Source organism: Oncorhynchus gorbuscha, linkage group LG15, assembly GCF_021184085.1.
Source record: "Oncorhynchus gorbuscha isolate QuinsamMale2020 ecotype Even-year linkage group LG15, OgorEven_v1.0, whole genome shotgun sequence".
Classification (NCBI taxonomy): domain Eukaryota; kingdom Metazoa; phylum Chordata; class Actinopteri; order Salmoniformes; family Salmonidae; genus Oncorhynchus; species Oncorhynchus gorbuscha.
In genome coordinates this window covers 39,852,018-39,873,044 of record NC_060187.1, presented here as the reverse complement: position 1 = coordinate 39,873,044, position 21,027 = coordinate 39,852,018, and the positions used below count along the sequence as shown (strand labels likewise).

Sequence of the window (21,027 nt, the reverse complement as noted above, 5' to 3'; positions counted from 1 at the left end):
CAAATTGTTACTCCCATCTCATTCCTCACCCACTTCCATGCGTCATTCTCCTGAGTGGCTCACTTGTGGGCGTGCTGGCGGGATATGGCAGCAACTTTGGTTGTGCGGAAAGAATTCTGCATAGCAAATTTATATGAAGGTCTGGTTATTCACAGGCAAATTGTTATATGATATGGAGGTACATTTGTGTATTTTTAGCGAGCAAAACTTTTTTCTTTTCAATCAAAAAAATTTGATCTGAAAGCAAAAACGATGCTTCAAAATAAAATCAAATGTTTTGCTATCAAATATTTTGTAAAAGAGCACAAAATGTTTTATTCACAAAAAAATGTATTTGAAAACAAAACTTAATTTAAAACAATTTAATTTCGCTATCAACCACGCTCCATTTTGGCAATTTTTGGAATTGTCAATTTGGGTACAACCAATACTTTATTTCTGACACAAAGGAAGCCATAGCGGACACCTACGAAGGTTAGCTCCTACTTATTCAGTGTTGGTTCATTACATACAGTTGAAGTCGGAAATTTACATACACTTAGGTTGGAGTCATTAAAAAAGTAATTTTTCAACCACTCCACAAATTTCTTGTTGACAAACTATAGTTTTGGCAAGTCGGTTAGGACATCTACTTTCTGCATGACACGTCATTTTTCCAACAATTGTTTTCAGACAGATTATTTCACTTATAATTCACTGTATCACAATTCCAGTGGGTCAGAAGTTGACATACACTAAGTTGACAGTGTCTTTAAACAGCTTGGACATTTACAGAAAATTACTTAATGGCTTTAGGAGCTTCTGATTGGCTAATTGACATCATTTGAGTCAATTTGAGGTGTACCTGTGGATGTATTTCAAGGCCTACCTTCAAACTCAGTGCCTCTTTGCTTGACATCATGGGAAAATAAAAGGAAATCAGCCTAGACTTCCACACCTCCACAAATTGTAGACCTCCACAAGTCTGGTTCATCCTTGGGAACAATTTCCAAATGCCTGAAGGTACCATGTTCATATGTACAAACAATAGTATGCAAGTATAAACACCATGGAACCACGCAGCTGTCATACCGCTCAGGAAGGAGACACATTCTGTCTCCTAGAGATGAATGTACTTTGGTGAGAAAAGTGCAAATCAATCCCAGAACAACAGCAAAGGCCCTTGTGAAGATGCTGGAGGAAACAGGTACAAAAGTATCTATATCCACACTAAAACGAGTCCTTTATTGACATAACATGAAAGGCCGCTCAACATGGAAGAAGCCACTTCTCCAAAACCGCCATCAAAATGCCAGACTACGGTTTGCAACTGCACATGTGAACAAAGATGGTACTTTTTGGAGAAATGTCCTCTGGTCTGATTAAACAAAAATAGAACTGTTTGGCCATAATGACCATGGTTATGTTTGGAGGAAAAAGGGGGAAGTTTGCAAGCCGAAGAACACTATCCCAACCATGAAGCACGGGGGTGGCAGCATATTGTTGTGGGGGTGCTTTGCCGCAGGAGGGACTGGTGCACTTCACAAAATAGATGGCATTAGGAGGACGGAAAGTTATGTAGATATATTGAAGCAACATCTCAAAACATCCGTTTTAGCTTGGCCTCAAATGGCTCTTCCAAATGAACAATGACCCCAAGCATATTTCCAAAGTTGTGGCAAAATGGCTTAAGGACAACAAAGTCAAGGTATTGGAGTGGCCATCACAAAGCCCTGACCTCAATCCTATAGAACATTTGTGGACAGAACTTAAAAGCCGTGTGCGAGCAAAGAGGCCTTACAAACCTGACTCAGTTACACCAGCGCTGTCAGGAGGAATGGGCCAAAATTCACCCAACTTATTGTGGGAAGCTTGTGGAAGGCTACCTGAAACGTTTGACCCAAGTTAAACAATTTAAAGGCAATGCTATCAAATACTAATTAGGTGTATGTAAACTTCTAACCCACTGGAAATGTGATGAAGGAAATAAAAGCTGAAATAAATCATTCTCTCTAATATTATTCTGACATTTCACATTCTTAAAATAAAGTGGTGATCCTAACTGACCTAAAACAGGACATTTTTACTATGATTAAATGTGAGGAATTGTGAAAAACTGAGTTTAAATGTATTTCGCTAAGGTGTATGTAAACTTCCGACTTCAAGTGTACATACACACCGTAGAATGATAAATCATGCAATTATTATTCTTAAGCTAACCAAAAACAATTATCTACAAATGCCTGTTCTCTAACATTTTCAGTTTAATTCATTGAACTTTCTTTCATGGCAACTCATATGCAGGCCATGTCCTATTTTGTTTCATAGTCGATATATAATCATATTTCACGTGTAACGGTTAGCTTTTTTTTTCAGAAGGATGAAAGAACAGAATATGTCTCAGGGAATGCTATTCTGATATGTCATATGAAGAGTTACCGTAGACAAGAAAGTCAGGGCCATTAAGGCATGGATGACCCATGTGGGCTTTTCTTGTTCACATTGATACAAATCATAAATTGATAAGGTACTAAGATGTATGTCTCCATCAAATATAAGTTTATTTGAACTTTTCTATTCGTACATGATGTATGAAATTGGAATTGTTTTTCATCAACTGGTAATGCGTAAATAATGAAACAGGTTAATTGATGGCGGAAGACCACAGGACCACATGGATTAGGTCCCCCCCCACCCCACAAAAGCCTTTTCTTTCTCTCTGTTAGAGTGGAACGCTTATGGAGAGATGTTTGGAGTGCTGTGACATGTCAGTACTACAAATTGCTGCACAGTTTGGAGGAAGAAGGCTACCTTGACCTGTCAAATTCTTTCCACCTCTTCTGTGTGGGATATGTGTTCCTACCTCGTCTGCGAGCAGCTCTGCAGCATTTCAGAGTTGGAATTATCACCCTTTTAAGTACAGAGGCGAACCTGACACCTCACCAGTTGTTGCCTTAGCACTACACAACTGATGATGATGATCAGGACCAATGATCAGGTTCATCATCAAGCTTCAAGTGGTATTTATGTATTCATTTGTGATCTGGTAATGTAAAAGTCTAATGACATTATCTTGTATTGTTTGTCCTCATGTGTCTGTTTTCAGCATGAGTACTCAGTAGCCACTTAGTGTAGACACCAGGTGAGACTACACACAGATTCCTGTTGAATAGTCTCTTCAACTACCTTATTTTCGCAATAACAGTTGGTCTCCTTCACTTCATCCCCCTTCTCCCAAAATCCTATATCAGCTGTGTCGGTCAACCCCTCTCGCATCTGAACTGGCTGACACAGAGGGCACAGCATGATAGTTAAGAGGTCACTTGGTCGGGTCAACAGGAAGTATTCCAGACTCATATCAAACATCTCCAATCGAAAATCAAATCAAGAGTCGGCTTTCTATTCCGCAACAAATCCTCCTTCACTCACGCCCGCCAAGCTTACCCTAGTAAAACTGACTATCCTACCGATCCTCGACTTCGGCGATGTCATCTACAAAATTGCTTCCAACACTCTACTCAGCAAACTGGATGTAGTTTATCACAGTGCCATCCGTTTTGTCACTAAAGCACCTTATACCACCCACCGCTGCGACTTGTATGCTCTAGTCGGCTGGCCCTCGCTACATATTCGTCGCCAGACCCACTGGCTCCAGGTCATCTACAAGTACATGCTAGGTAAAGCTCCGCCTTATCTCAGTTCACTGGTCACGATGGCAACAGCCATCCGTAGCATGCGCTCCAGCAGGTGTATCTCACTGATCATCCCTAAAGCCAACACCTCATTTGGCCGCCTTTCGTTCCAGTACTCTGCTGCCTGTGACTGGAACGAATTGCAAAAATCGCTGAAGTTGGAGACTTTTATCTCCCTCACCAACTTCAAACATCAGCAATCTGAGCAGCTAACCGATTGCTGCAGCTGTACATAGTCTATTGGTAAATAGCCCACCTGTTAAACAGCCACCACTAACACTGAGTGGCTGCTGCCAACACACTGTCATTGACACTGACCCAACTCCAGCCATTTTAATAATGGGAATTGATGGGAAATGATGTAAATATATCACTAGCCACTTTAAACAATGCCACCTTATATAATGTTACTTACCCTACATTATTCATCTCATATGCATATGTATATACTGTACTCTACATCATCGACTGCATCCTTATGTAACACATGTATCACTAGCCACTTTAACTATGCCACTTTGTTTACTTTGTCTACACACTCATCTCATATGTATATACTGTACTCGATACCATCTACTGTATGCTGCTCTGTACCATCACTCATTCATATATCCTTATGTACATGTTCCTTATCCCCTTACACTGTGTATAAGACAGTAGTTTTGGAATTGTTAGTTAGATTACTTGTTGGTTATCACTGCATTGTCGGAACTAGAAGCACAAGCATTTCGCTACACTCGCATTAACATCTGCTAACCATGTGTATGTGACAAATAAAATTTGATTTGATTTGATTTGTAACGGCGTTCTTCGTTTGTAGAAAGAGAGTCGGACGAAATGCAGCGTGGTGGTTACTCATGTCTTTAATGAAGAAAAATGGAACGATACATGAAATAACTAATAAATACAAAAACAACAAACGGAACGTGAAACCTATTACAGCCTATCTGGTGAACACTACACAGAGACAGGAACAATCACCCACGAAATACAAAGTGAAACCCAGGCTACCTAAATACGGTTCCCCATCAGAGACAACAAGAATCACCTGACTCTGATTGAGAACCGCCTCAGGCAGCCAAGCCTATACTAGACACACCCCTAATCAACCACAATCCCAATGCCTACAAAAAACCCAATACGACAATACAATAACCCCATGTCACACCCTGGCCTGAACAAATAATTAAAGAAAACACAAAATACTAAGACTAAGGCGTGACACCACCCATTTTCACCTACCTCATCCCCACACTGTTTTTATTTATTTACTTTTCTGCTCTTTTGCACACCAATATCTCTACCTGTACATGACCATCTGATCATTTATCACTCCAGTGTTAATCTGCAAAATTGTAATTATTCGCCTACCTCCTCATGCCTTTTGCACACATTGTATATAGACTCCCTTTTTTTCTACTGTGTTATTGACTTGTTAATTGTTTGCTCCATGTGTAACTCTGTGTTGTCTGTCCACACTGCTATGCTTTATCTTGGCCAGGTCGCAGTTGCAAATGAGAACTTGTTCTTAACTAGCCTACCTGGTTAAATAAAGGTGAAATAAAAAATAAAAATATTTTTTTTTATTAAAGATGCTTTACATTGACATACAGTTAGATGTAGTAATACCAGGGTTAATGATCCAAGGTCAATTTTGCATTTCACCTCCTGTTGATTATGATGACTGACTGTATTAGAATTTTTTTTAAACAAAGCTTAATCATGCTCTCTATCCTTCTGTCTATCGTCTGCATGTATGTTTTGATGTGAGAGAGGAAGCCAGTCCCGTCATCGCCACCTCACCTGCTCTTAAGATAACCTTCCAGTCGACTGGGAGCCCAAGGCTGGTTAGGAGACACTGCTAGAGACACGATGTAATTGTGATGAACTGAGAGAATATTAGGGTAGCACTGTAAGTCATTAATCATATGCTGTCTTCCCTGCTCCTGTTTTACCACTTTCCTTTTCTGTCTTCTATACATCTTCCCACCTCTCTTTTTATAATGTACACCATATGTGCATTGAAGTACAGATTGAACTTTTATTTATAATGTATGTATTTATAACACCTGGATAATGAACTTTCAATAAAGCGTTTCACATTCTCCACTGGTTGAAAATATCTAATTGAAATAGTAGTAGTTTCCCCCTTCTGATGACCAGGTGGCGAATCGCATCTCTGCATGTCTGGCAGACATATCAGTGTGGATGACGGATCACCACCTCAAGCTGAACTTCGGCAAGACGGAGCTGCTCTTCCTCCCGGGGAAGGACTGCCCGTTCCATGATCTCGCCATCACGGTTGACAACTCCATTGTGTCCTCCCAGAGCGCTAAGAACCTTGGCGTGATCCTGGACAACACCCTGTCGTTCTCAACTAACATCAAGGCGGTGGCCTGTTCCTGTAGGTTCATGCTCTACAACATCCGCAGAGTACGACCCTGCCTCACACAGGAAGCGGCGCAGGTCCTAATCCAGGCACTTGTCATCTCCCGTCTGGATTACTGCAACTCGCTGTTGGCTGGGCTCCCTGCCTGTGCCATTAAACCCCTACAACTCATCCAGAACGCCGCAGCCCGTCTAGTGTTCAACCTTCCCAAGTTCTCTCACGTCACCCCGCTCCTCCGCTCTCTCCACTGGCTTCCAGTTGAAGCTCGCATCCGCTACAAGACCATGGTGCTTGCCTACGGAGCTGTGAGGGGAACGGCACCTCAGTACCTCCAGGCTCTGATCAGGCCCTACACCCAAATAAGGGCACTGCGTTCATCCACCTCTGGCCTGCTCGCCTCCCTACCACTGAGGAAGTACAGTTCCCGCTCAGCCCAGTCAAAACTGTTCGCTGCTCTGGCTCCCCAATGGTAATATAATAATAATGGAACAAACTCCCTCACGACGCCAGGACAGCGGAGTCAATCACCACCTTCCGGAGACACCTGAAACCCCACCTCTTTAAGGAATACCTAGGATAGGATAAAGTAATCCTTCTCACCCCCCTTAAAATATTTAGATGCACTATTGTAAAGTGGCTGTTCCACTGGATGTCATAAGGTGAATGCACCAATTGGTAAGTCGCTCTGGATAAGAGCGTCTGCTAAATGACTTAAATGTAAATGTAGTACACCTATCCTGTGCCCTCAGATTAATGCAGATGAAGGGAGTTAGATATGCATAGGAAGTGTAGTGTACTGTTTTTTTCTTCTGTATATATGAATTACAAATCATCCTTTACTTAAATCATGTTTCTAGTCTATTGCATAGTTACAACATGTAATCATTGATGTCCCAGGAGCAGGAGTGGTAAACACTGAAGTCTATGATTGTAATGCTCCCAGGCTGACTAAATAACTTTTTTGCCCGCTTTGAGGACAATACAGTGCCACTGACACGGCCTGCAACGAAAACATGCGGACTCTCCTTCACTGCAGCCGAGGTGAGTAAAACATTTAAACGTGTTAACCCTCGCAAGGCTGCAGGCCCAGACGGCATCTCCAGCCGCGCCCTCAGAGCATGCGCAGACCAGCTGGCTGGTGTGTTTACGGACATATTCAATCAATCCCTATACCAGTCTGCTGTTCCCACATGCTTCAAGAGGGCCACCATTGTTCCTGTTCCCAAGAAAGCTAAGGTAACTGAGCTAAACAACTACCGCCCCGTAGCACTCACTTTCGTCATCATGAAGTGCTTTGAGAGACTAGTCAAGGACCATATCACCTCCACCCTACCTGACAACCTAGACCCACTCCAATTTGCTTACCTCCCAAATAGGTCCACAGACGATGCCATCTCAACCACACTGCACACTGCCCTAACCCATCTGGACAAGAGGAATACCTATGTGAGAATGCTGTTCATCGACTACAGCTCGACATTCAACACCATAGTACCCTCCAAGCTCGTCATCAATCTCAAGACCCTGGGTCTCGACCCCACCCTGTGCAACTGGGTACTGGACTTCCTGACGGGCCGCCCACAGGTGGTGAGGGTAGGCAACAACATCTCCACCCCGCTGATCCTCAACACTGGGGCCCCACAAGGGTGCGTTCTCAACACTCTCCTGTACTCCCTGTTCACCCACGACTGTGTGGCCACGCACGCCTCCAACTCAATCATCAAGTTTGCGGACGACACAACAGTGGTAGGCTTGATTACCAACAACGACGAGACGGCCTACAGGGAGGAGGTGAGGGCCCTCGGAGTGTGGTGTCAGGAAAATAACCTCACTCTCAACGTCAACAAAACTATGGAGATGATTGTGGACTTCAGGAAACAGCAGAGGGAACACCCCCCTATCCACATCGATGGAACAGTAGTGGAGAGGGTAGTAAGTTTTAATTTCCTCGGCATACACATCACAGACAAACTGAATTGGTCCACTCACACAGACAGCATCGTGAAGAAGGCGCAGCAGCGCCTCTTCAACCTCAGGAGGCTGAAGAAATTTGGCTTGTCACCAAAAGCACTCACAAACTTCTACAGATGCACAATCGAGAGCATCCTGGCGGGCTGTATCACCGCCTGGTACGGCAACTGCTCCGCCCACAACCGTAAGGCTCTCCAGAGGGTAGTGAGGTCTGCACAAGGCATCACCGGGGGCAAACTACCTGCCCTCCAGGACACCTACACCACCCGATGTTACAGGAAGGCCATAAAGATCATCAAGGACAACAACCACCCGAGCCACTGCCTGTTCACCCCGCTATCATCCAGAAGGCGAGGTCAGTACAGGTGCATCAAAGCTGGGACCGAGAGACTGAAAAACAGCTTCTATCTCAAGGCCATCAGACTGTTAAACAGCCACCACTAACATCGAGTGGCTGCTGCCAACACACTGACACTGACTCAACTCCAGCCACTTTAATAATGGGAATTGATGGGAAATGATGTCAAATATATCACTAGCCACTTTAAACAATGCTACCTAATATAATGTTACATACCCTACATTATTCATCTCATATGTATACGTATATACTGTACTCTATATCATCTACTGCATCCTTATGTAATACATGTATCACTAGCCACTTTAACTATGCCACTTTGTTTACATAGTCATCTCATATGTATATACTGTACTCGATAACATCTACTGTATCTTGCCTATGCTGCTCTGTACCATCCCTTACACTGTGTATAAGACAGTAGTTTTGGAATTGTTAGTTAGATTACTTGTTGGTTATTACTGCATTGTCGGAACTAGAAGCACAAGCATTTCGCTACACTCGCATTAACATCTGCTAACCATGTGTATGTGACAAATAAAAATTGATTTGATTTGATTTGGTAATCCATACAGTACATGCAGACACAGCATCATTCAAATAATGGTGTTTTATTCACCTGGTATTGGATATGACTGAAAAAGAATGTCTCAGAGATTCATCCCTGAACCGCACCTTTATTTTCCCAGGAAGAGTACATGATCAGTGAATATATTCAATGTACATTGTACAATGTGTGGATCTCATGCGTGGTAATAACTACAGTACGTGTGTATATTGGACTTATATCCTTGGCACAATAAAGTTATATTCTACTCATTCCATAGGCTTTATTAATGCCATTCAGACTGAAGTTGATACAACTATGATAGCTGAGGTTTATAGGCTCTGAACTAATATTCATACCAAATGTTTTAGGTCCATACACAGATCGGCTACATACTGTAGCTAGCTACACATCCATAGGCATAGTTGTTTTTATCCTCCACTATACAATAAGCAAATAGTTAGCTATGTTACTTCAGCTGCATGGAAAATATAAGCAAGGCAAACTTACACTATTGTACATTCAATTTGCAGTAAATAATTTAGCTAGCTAGATTCTTTACATCCACTGTTTTACAAGACGACAGCCTGGTTTGCTGGTTTTCTCAGGAGTCCCTAAAACATAAAACAACACAAATTACAATTTCATACTCATGTCATAACACTAGCTAGCTAGCTGGCTAATGTTAGCTAGTCAGCTAAATTGCTAAATAGCGATTTCTGTAAATTAACTTTATGGCCAAAAAATATGCACAATCATTTGTCTCTACATTAACTAACATATTCCTCTCAATTATACATTTTTTGCTTGACCCGTTATGACCTTTCTAATTACTTATATTTGCTTCCACTGTAATGTTTTTGTCAGCCATTTTTGCTGAAGAATGTTACCAGCGACGGATGGCTCGTGTCAAATTCATCATTGGAACCACTTTGTATGACTGGTCAAATAAAAACATTGGGACCCAAATGCATAATGAGTGCTCTTGCAGTGGTCTGGAGCAATGAAGCCGTGATGCTGGTTCCCCTAAGTCCTGCGGTGTAAAACCCACAACTTTTAAAGGAGGAACCACTGTATATGTCAAGATAATTGCAAAAGGGTTTTCTGATGATCAATTAGCTATTTAAAATGATAAACTTGGATTAGCGAACACAACGTGCCATTGTAACACAGTAGTAGTGGTGGTTGCTGATATTGGGCCTCTGTACGCCTATGTAGATAATCCATTAAAAATCAGCTGATTCCAGCTACAACAGTCATTTACAACATTAACAATGTCTACACTGTATTTCTGATCAATTTGTTGTCATTTAATGGACCAAAAATGTGATTTTCTCTCAAACTTTTGAATGGTAGTGTAAATCTAGTAAAGGAATAGAAATATATGGATGAGCAATGTTAGTAAACTATTATGTTTATCCTTAACCATTGATTCCTCATCTGGTCTCTTCTCTGCACCTGGGTCCAACCTCACCATGTCACAGATTTGGCCTTGTGTTTTAGGTTATTATCCTGCTGAAAGATTAATTAATTTCCGTGTCTGGAGGAAAGCAGACTCTGAATGAGGTTTTCCTCAAATGTTTCCTGTGCTTTGCTCCAGTACGTTCTATTTTATCCTGAAAAACTCCGCAGTCCCTAATGACTGCAAGCATACCCATAACATGATGCAGCCACCATTATGCTTGACAATATGGAGAGTGGTACACCGTAATGTGTTGTATTGGATTTGCTGCATACATAACACTTTGTATTCAGAACAAAAAGGTAATTGCTTTGCCACGTTTTTCTAAATTAGTTTAGTGCAGGGGTGTCAAACTCATTCCATGGAGGGCTGGTTTATGTTTTTTTGCTTTCAATGAAGACCTAGACAACTAGGTGAGGGGAGTACAAGGATGGAGCAAAAACTCGCAGACACTCGGCCCGCTGTGTTCCAGACCAGATGCATGTTTTGGAATATTTGTATTCTGTACAGGCTTCCTTCTTTTCACTGTAATATTGCAAAAAATATGCCAGGACATATACTCCGAGCATGTGCTGATGAACTGGCAAGTGTCTTCACTGACATTTCCAAACTGTCCCTGACTGAGTCTGTAATACCAACATGTTTCAAGCAGGTAACCTGCCTAAAAGACTACCAACCTGTAGCACTCACGTCTGTAGACATGACGTGCTTTGAAAAGCTGGTCATGGCTCACATCAACACCATTATCCCAAAAACTCCAGACACACTTCAATTTGCATACCACCCAACAGATCCACAGATAATGCAATCTCTATTGCACTCCACACTGCCCTTTCCCACCTGAACAAAAGGAACACCTATTTGAGAATGCTATTCATTGACTAGAGCTCAGCGTTCAACACCATAGTGCCTCATAGCTCATCACTAAGCTAAGGACCCTGGGACTAAACATCTCCCTCTGCAACTGGATCCTGGACTTCTTGACGGGCTGCCCCCAGGTGGTAAGGGTAGGTAACCACACATCTGCCTTGTTGATCCTCAACACGGGGGCTCCTCAGGGGTGCGTGCTCAGTCCCCTCCTGTACTCCCTGTTCACTCGTGACTGTATGGCCAGGCACGACTCCAACACCATCATTAAGTTTGCCGATGACAGAAAAGTGGTAGGCCTGACCACCGACAACGATGAGACAGCCTATAGGGAGGAGGTCAGAGACCTGGCTGTGTGGTTCCAGGATAAAAACCTCTCCCTCAACATGATCAAGGCAAAGGAGATGATTGTGGACTGCAGGAAAGGAGGACCGAGCACGCCCCCATTCTCAACGACAGGGATGTAGTGGAGCAGGTAGAGAGCTTCAAGTTCCTTGATGTTCACATCACCAATAAACTATCATGGTATAAACACACCAAGACAGTTGTGAAGAGGTCACGACAAAGCCTATTCCCCCTCAGGAGACTGAAAAGATTTGGCATGGGTCCTCAGATCCTCAAAAGGTTCTACAGCTGTACCATCGAGAGCACTGGTTGCATCACTGCCTGGTATGGCAACTGCTCGACCTCCGACCACAAGGCACTACAGAGGGTAGTGTGTACGGCCCAGTACATCACTAGGACCAAGCTTCCTGCCATCCAGGACGTCTATACCAGGTGGTGCAGAGGAAGGCCCTATAAGTTGTCAAAGACTCCAGCCACCCTAGTCATAGACTGTTCTCTCTGCTACCGCATGTGAAGCGGTACAGGAGTGCCAAGTCTAGGTCCAAGAGGCTTCTTAACAGCTTCTACCCCGATGCCATAAGACACTGTGTCCCCGCACATTAACGCTACACCGGTACCCCCTGTATATAGCATTTACATTTACATTTACATTTAAGTCATTTAGCAGACGCTCTTATCCAGAGCGACTTACAAATTGCTGTTGCACAGCAACAGTAGCTAGCTAACACCAGTAAAAAGAAAAATGACGCATTGTCAAGTACTAGATAGGTGCAGTGAAAAGCATTGCTATTTTACTGCTGCTCTTTAATTATCTGTTATTTTTTAATTTCTACTTAACACTTATTTTTCTAAACTGCATTGTTGGTCAAGGGTAAGTAAGCATTTCACTGTAAGGTCTGTTGTATTCGGCGCATGTGGCAATTTGATTTGATTTGTAAATTAGGTTAGTGTTGGCCATTGGCCTTATGCTGAAATCCCTCAGTGGTTTCCTTCCTCTCCGGCAAAAGAGTTAGGAAGGATGCCTGTATATTTGTAGTGACTGGGTGTATTGATACACCATCCAAAGTCTAATTAATAACTTCACCATGCCCAAAGGGATATTCAATGTCTGCTTTTTTATTTTTACCCATCAACAAATAGATGCCCATCTTTGCAAGGCATAGGAAAAACCTCCCTGGTCCTCCCTGGTCCCTGGTTGAATCAGTGTTTTAAATTCACTGCTCGACTGAGAGGTACAGGGATGAGGTAGTAATTAAAAAATCATATTAAACACTGTTATTGCACATAGAGTGAGTCCATGCAACTTATGTGATTTCAGTAAATGTTTACTCCTGAACTTATTTAGGATTACCATAACCAACCGGTTAAATACTTATGGACCAAAACAGGCTGAAATTTCAGGCGGTCTTTTCAAAGAGCTTTTACACTGAAAGGGCATTGTAATAATTTTCTAAATGTCATAGCATTATTCCAACCTCATAGTGTGTAAATAAATAATCTTGAATAAATTAATGTGACATATGAAAGACTAAAAAGGACCTAAAATGGCCACTTTATCATGATTTTCTCAATTTGTTAGTGATAAAAATGTAAAAAGCACATCAAACATTGTTCCTTCCAATTAAGCTTCTATGTAAGAATTGGCCAAAATATTTTTTGCTGGCATGGAATCGCCCTTGTATTTATTTAACACATATTCATCTTTTCATTTCCAGTGCAGTGAAAAGCATGACAAACAGCAGCCTGCACTTCAAAAGCAGAGATGGGCTCAGCCATCAGTATGAACGTACAAATCAGCATCTCCCAGGGGTGCAGGTAGGAGGCAGTAAACAACCAATTCCACTCACTTTGACTCTGGGACACAGTAACAATGCTTTGTATCTTCCATTTGTCTGATTGCCCACAAACCTCCATTCACCACAGCTGAGGATATTTATTTATTTTTACATTTCCCTGTTCAAGCTAAAGGGTGGAGTTGATGAGGCTGATAAACTTATTTTGAGTGAAAGCCAAGAAAACCTGTTCATAGACATGGGCCACCATTTCTTGTCTTTGTTATTTTTCTTTGCAATCATCATCCTTTCTTTCATTCTTTCATCACATGTTCTTTGCATTATTATTTGCCATAATTTTCTTGTTTCTCGAAGTTTGACGTTTTCTTCCTTATTCCCCCACATTGTCACATGCACACGGCTCACATGAAGTGACCCCCCCCCCTCTCTCCCATTCCTCCTGACACTCCACCACATCCCCCATCCACTTCCTCCTGACTTCTGAAAGACAGTCCAAGGTTAATAGTTCCTCAGGCATCACACTCAAAGCTATACTTAGCTTTAACTCGGCCACAAGGACTTCTAGGCACTCACTTGAAAATCTGGAAAAGTGCACAAGGAATGAACCTGAATGTGCTATTAGACTACTGGTTTACATCAACTGTTCCACTTTATCTTTTAGGACAGGGTGTTTTGTAACAACATACTCATGGTTTGAAATTATTTTACAAAATGAGTTTATTCACAGTTATTAAAAATGTTTTGTTTACAGTATGCAGACTAGACACTACAGAATTTCTCTATACATTGTGTAATACACAGTTTTGGCGATATATTTCATGGATCATTCTTGGTCTTTACCAAACACTTGAAAATGAAAGCATTTATTAGCAAATCTTTAAATCGTATAATCACATCGCAAAAGCATTAGCTGTACCTAGTTAGTCACTAACATTTTCCAGTGGAATACCAGTAAGTAAACATTCTACAGAGGGCTTAATAGTGATGGAATCAAGCATGGTTAGTGTGTAAAAAGTCAATAGGGATGTTAAGAAAGGTGTATTAAAATGACAATTCCACTGTATTGAAATGTTGGATAGCTCAGAGCTTTTATATAGCTTCAGCTATTTTCTATCCATATTCTATCCGTATTCTTCAGAACGGTAGATCGTATGGGCGGAATGAACTAGTCTTGTGCTAACTGCGATGACTTGTGCAGTGCGTCTCACACTAGAGTAGAGTCTTTACTGGAGGCCCCTGACTTGCGGGCCAGCACGCTTCTCATCTCATTGTTAATGCCATTCCATGGCTTAGACGGAGACTGCAGGGGCCCCGACTCTGTCGACAGGGTCCTGTGCATTCTCGAGCCACCCCCACTGCCACCACTACTGTAGCCCTCCTTGTCACTGCCGTGACTCTGTGGGCCGTGGGATGGGGAGTGATGCTGGTGATGCTGCTTTGGGTCAGTACAGGATGGGTAGGACAACTGTCGGTGGAGATGGGAGTTGTTGCGATGCCTCCTGGGTTTGTCCTCTTCTTGGAGCTCGCCGTGGCGGACGGCAGGGGTGCACTCTCCATGCTGGTTCTGGTACACGGTGTCAGTGTGCTCCCCACCATGGTAGTGTTGGGCGGTGCGGGCGGCTTTGACCAGTGAGTGAATCACGATCACCAGCAGAATCAGGATTCCTGAAGCCAGTACGCATGCGCTGGCGATGCCGGTCTCTACCTCAAACACCAGCAGCATGTAGATGGACATAGCTGCAGTAGAAAAAGGGACAGAGAGAGAGAGAGAGTGAGACTGACATAAAGAGAGAGCGCCGCAGAGTGACAGGTACAGAAAGACTAGTTTATTACACTGTGAGAAAGATCACTTTTCAGGTCCCTTTTTCTCCCAGGGATGAATAACTCTAAATATTGTAGTTTATTGGCATTGTTTTTTTTGTGTGTATTTTCCTCTATTTGACTAATGTTTGGTCATCTTTCAGCAGTTGAAGAACAACAGACCCAGGAGTGATAAAGGAGGGAGGAGAGAAGAATAACTTTGGGATATGATGATGACGTTATGGAATTGCACAGCTCCCACTGAAAGGGAGCTGTGGGATAAGGGGGTCATCCACCCTCCATCACAATGGTGCACTGCCTCCCACCTGGACAGCCAACAGCTTTGCCTTGCCAGGACCTGCCTTAAGACATGCCAGTAATGCACGTCTGTCAAACACGCCATTGTTTTGGGCCTTGTGTATTAATCAGTTGAAGGGACTCTGAAAGCAGTGACCTTTGCCTCTGCTGCAAATTAACTGGAGTATATTTGTAGAAATCTGAATGAATTTGTCCTTTCTAAGGTCACGCAAAGCTCTATTTGGTACAATCTGTTATTGTTTAGCAGTTGGTCTGAACGGATGTAATGTCTGATAAATTAATCTGCTTTAGCTAAATGAAAAGTGCTTTCACATGATGTTATGTGGGGTGACTACAGTGTTCATAATACTACCGAATATATATTCCAGACTTGGAATTGTTTCAACTCTCTACCCAAGGCTTTTACTTGCGATATAATTACATGCACTAAAGAGTAACACTGGGTACATATTGAAGATGTGCATGCTCATCCCCAGAATGTTTTCACATGTCTATTTTCAAAGGATAAAGCAAAGAACATTAACAACTTCATAGTTAAGAACACTATAACAACATTGAAGAACATGAAACGGATTCTACAAGAACCAATATCACTCCCTAAAAACAATGGAGCAATCCTTGGATAGCATTTCAGAATTAACCGATTAAATTGGCCCACGTGGAACACTAAATGCATAGAAACCGTAAATTACTTGGCAACAGAAAATACATTTATTTCCATGATAGAATTAAAAAGTAATTTTGGACTGACCAATGTAGATAGTTTCAACTACATGCAACTTAAAAGTTACATATCACAATATGTTGATTTTAAATAATTTACACATCAGAGCAACCTTGAGGGAATCTTATTTGAGTCAGAAAAGGATGTTCATATGATAGGGAAGATATATAAATCTTGCAGAGATCATATCCCACTGACAAGCTCTTAAAAAAAACTGTTGGAACCAAGATTTAAGAACTGATGTTGGCACAAGATGGAGGGAAAGTTGGAGCATAACTAAAGAAATGACAATGAACGAAAATGGAAGCTAATGTATGGCATTTATTATACAAGAGACAAAGTTCACAAATTCTAAAGCACAAGGTAAGGTCATGTCTTAAGTCTAAAACAAATAATGAATCAATAATTCATGCTTTCTGGGAACGCTATGAAGTCCGGAAGTTGTGGGCGGGGCTAGAAATGCGGCTGTCGGAAGTATTACAATGTAAATGTACTTTTAATCCATCTGTTTGCATATTTCAAGACATATCATGTGGGGGTGTAGTGAGATACCCGATTTGTTGCACGATTCTCTTCTCATTTTGAAAAGAATGTGTACTAAAAACATAGAAATCAATCCACCATCATTAGCACAACAGAAAAATATAATGATTTATTATTTAAATAATCAAAAGTGTGCGGGCAAGAAACAAAATGGTGCAGTTTCAGGCCGTGTTGCGGAAAGTGATGCAAGTGAAAGTGGCGCTGGAGATGGGGGTTTGTGCTAGTGGGTCTGGGAAGGTGGGATGTTTGTATGATGTTGTTTGTATGTGTATGTATTGTTTATAAAATATCAAATAAAATCTTACAACGGCAACAACAAAAAATACTACCAAATATGTTGCAGTTTGATACTCATGATATAGCCAATGAGTTTGTGGTGCCACTTGTAAAAAATATTTGTAAGGATCTTCTCATTTTATTCAAACAGTTCATTATGGCCCTTACTGTTTACATTTGTTGTCTGTCTTACCTGCTAAGTATACTGAAACCCCAAGGCAAAATAATCCAATGGCCACATGTCGGACAGTTTGGCTATGGAATAGGAACCAGTCTGCTCTATGGGAGGAAATGAAGAAAATGCAATCAGTGACAATGATGACATGATCGTATGTTGACGGGTATTGTTCAATTAGTTCACAATTATTTATTTGCACCAAAATAAATAACTGATTTCAAGGTTCAAATTAGGCCTTCTCTTCTGTCTATTATTTTTCTATCATGAGATACTTTTCTTCTCAAAATGAGTTGGTTTATAGAATGCTTTGTCATTACTTGCACTGGAGTGCACAGAAGCTAGATCTATATGAAAGTCATAAAAAGCACAGACACAATTCTAACCCATCGCGGGAAAGATCTAGGCCACCGAGACCATAGGCTGTGCACTGGGTGTACAACGAGGGAACGCTATTTTTTGTCGAACTTGTACTGAGTTCAGAGATAGGAGTGGTCGGTCAAGCAGCCTCTGTGGTACACACGGAAAGTGGTGAATTTATAAGAATGTAATATTCTTAATTTAATTTATGTCAATGTCCAACTTTAATATAATTGAAGCATGTTATTCAACAAAACAAACTGCAGGTGCATCAGTGATACAATTCTTGCCGACAACAAATACATTATCCTTAAAGTATGTTGATGAATGTGTACCTTTCTGTATCTTCTCCTCTGCGTATCTCGGTTGTAAAGTAGCTGTGCAGAAGGCAGACCATGACAGAGCTCAAATTGAGCGTGAGGGAGAGAGCAGAGAGCACTATAGACACAGGCATAAGCGCTGCCCAAACATTAGTTGGCACGATGGAGATGTTGGGGGGTGATTCCTTCACAGCAATCTGTTGTGACTGTATCTGGAAAATCAAAATGACCGATAGCAGAGACATAATCCCAGATAGGATCCCTAATGAAGACAGGACCATCAAAGACCGCTGGCTATAAACGTACCTCATATTTGGGCTATAAATCACAGACTGACATGGGCGCCCCTATCTTTGGAGAAATGTTTCCCGGTCGGAATCTCCTTTATCCTCGTACACGCGTTATCTTTCGCAACCTCTTCAATCTGCCATATACTGTATCTGTAAAGAGTTGAAACAATTGTGAATAGGAAAAGTAAGAAACCTGGGATTGCAAGAATGTGCGTGTTATTTGCGTGTTGTGCACAAGCACCCGATCCCCCGACCGAGCATGTGATGTTTTTAAAATCCCCAGATTAAAAACTTCGAAACAACATTGGATTTTTCAATTGGATTCTCCAAAACAATGCGTTTAAATGCTCGTCCGAAACAGTCCACTGCCGGAGGAAAAACTGTTTGCAAACTTTAGAAAACTGTTCACTTTCCTTTCCAAAACATGAATTACTCCCGCATTGAATGCAGTTGTTAAACATGTTAAAACAACTGCAGTAGTACGCTTTGAACTTAAACTTCAGATACATTTGAAATGTGAAGAAAACATTGGTCCAAAATATGTATTTGATTGTGACCAGGTCTATGATTTTTATTTATATTTGTTAGTCTAGGCTACAGTTATATATTTGATGCAGTTTAATGCTATTGAAAATGAATAAGGATCCACCAAAAGACATTAATCAGTTCGCGATACCTTTAACCTCTATAATTAGGCATTACCTGTAAATCATGCAATAGAAGCCTCCTGGAAATGAATCCCAATTAACAGCTGGCTGCAAACTGGTCACAGAGCAAAACTTATTATATGTTACTAAAACCTGTGCCACTCCATTTAGTATATGTTACATTAGGTTACATTACATTGGCCTACCAATGTAATAGTGGTCATATGAATTGTAGGACGCATAGTATTGTAATGAAACAGGCAGGGAGCAGGCCTCGAACCCTCGACCTTCTCGCCCGAGGTCCGGCGCTATCGACTGTGCCGGTGTGGCAGGGTCGATTTCAACGCTTACCTTACACTACTCCCTCCTTTCAAAGAGCGCGTCCTCGCGCTAGCTTGCGACTCTACGTCTTACAAGAAAGCGCTCACCGGCCAAGCACACGCACTGTCGTGGATGCAAGGTCCGATCCCACTTCTGACACCAATGTAATGAAACAGGCAGGGAGCAGGCCTCAAACCCGTGACCTTCTAGCCTGAGGTCCAGCGCGCTATCCACTGTGCCGCAAAAGCATGCTCGTGCGGCATAGTCGATTTCCGCGCTTATAAAAGCCAGGGTCGTTACAGTATGTTACAAATTACAATTCATATGATATTTTATGAATTGCAATTCATACAATATGTTACAAATTTGCAATATATATCAAATGTTATGAATTCCAATTTGCTGTTGCTAACGTTAGCTAGGCTAGGGGTTAAGGTTAGGAGTTAGATTAAAGGGTTACGTTTATTTTTCAGGGAAGGGTTAGCTAACATGCTAAGTCGTTGCATGCTAAGATAACATGCTAAGGAGTAGCTAAAAAGTAGTAAGTCGTTGCAAAGATGCTAATTAGGTCAAATGCTAAAGTTATCCGTGATGAGATTTTAACATGCAACCTTTCCCTTCTCATACTAAATGTCTCAAATAACGTAGCCTAATGTAGCATATCATACTAAACAGAGTTTCACAGATTTTAGTAACATATAATATGCTTTCTCTGAGACCAGGCTGAACTAAATAGTGTCTACATTGGTTATTGTTTTGTGTTTCATGCAAGAGCTTCATAAAGGTTTATCATAGTCCAAAACATGTACATGTATGCACGGCAGTGTTCTAGAATATTGGACGGTTGACTTTCGTAGCCTACTTTTCTAACTCTCAGCACAGCTCACGCAATTTCTCCATCTGTCCATACATTCAAATGAATAGAGAATGTGTACCAGAGACGCATTGGTTGGGAATTGTAGTGAGGTGCGTATTCCATCTGTGCGTCCCCACAGATGGTGGTCTCAGAGCCTTGTAGCTATTGTATTTCGAAATGGGACGCTGAACTATCGTGTTCTAACAGTGGTGGAAAAAGTAAACAATTGACATACTTGACTAAAACTAAATAAACCTTAATAGAAAAGGACTCAAGTAAAAATGAAAGTCACCCAGTAAAATACCACATGAGTAAAAGTCGAAAAGTATTTGGTTTTAAATATACTTAAGTATCAAAAGTACATCTAATTGCTAAAATATACTTAAGTATCAAAAGTAAAAGTATAAATAATTTCAAATTCCTTATATTAAGCAAACCAGACGGCACCATGTTCTTGTTGTTTACATTTTTGGATAGCTAACACTTTACAAACAAATCATGTGTGTTTAGCGAGTTCGCCAGATCAGAGGCCGGGAATGACACGGGATGTTCTCTTGATAGGTGCGTCAATTGGACCATTGTCCTGTGCTGCTAAGCAAATCAAATGTAAAGAATACTTTTGGGTGTCAGGGAAAATGTATGGAGTAAAAAGTACATTCTTTTCTTTAGGAATGTAGTGAAGTAAAAATGGTCAAAAATATAAATAGTAAAGTATTTTAACTTAAGTACTTTACACCACTGCGTCCTAGATGATGAGAAGCGATAGTCTGGTGCACCATTGGGACATAGCCGAGTGGCTCTGAGACCACTTAGCTATGTATGCACAGTTATAATGACAATATGGTCTTGTCTCCGCCCTAACGATGGGAGTTGTTGTATCATCGAAGGATTTTTACAGGAGTGAACCCTCTTGCATCGCCTCTTCCTCTCTGGCAAAAGCCAAAGAGTTCCTGAGAATTTGAAATGAAGTGGCCTCTCTCTCATCCTTGAA

The 21,027-nt window shown here is 41.5% G+C and overlaps 1 protein-coding gene across 2 annotated transcripts; it reads right to left on the bottom strand.

Annotated features, from left to right (window-relative positions):
* Positions 1 to 14,095: 14,095 nt before the first annotated feature.
* Positions 14,096 to 18,474, bottom strand: LOC123997993 (transmembrane protein 221-like). 2 transcript variants are annotated; one of them, XM_046302770.1, is made up of 4 exons: positions 18,229 to 18,474; positions 17,938 to 18,134; positions 17,261 to 17,346; positions 14,096 to 15,143 (listed from the first exon to the last, which is right to left on the bottom strand). In XM_046302770.1, exons 2-4 carry the CDS (start codon positions 18,054 to 18,056, stop codon positions 14,611 to 14,613), a joined length of 738 nt encoding a protein of 245 aa, XP_046158726.1. In that variant the 5' UTR covers positions 18,057 to 18,134; positions 18,229 to 18,474; the 3' UTR covers positions 14,096 to 14,610. The 2 variants fall into 2 exon arrangements, with proteins under 2 accessions (XP_046158726.1, XP_046158725.1); XM_046302769.1 differs by having other exon boundaries at positions 17,938 to 18,474.
* Positions 18,475 to 21,027: the final 2,553 nt, after the last annotated feature.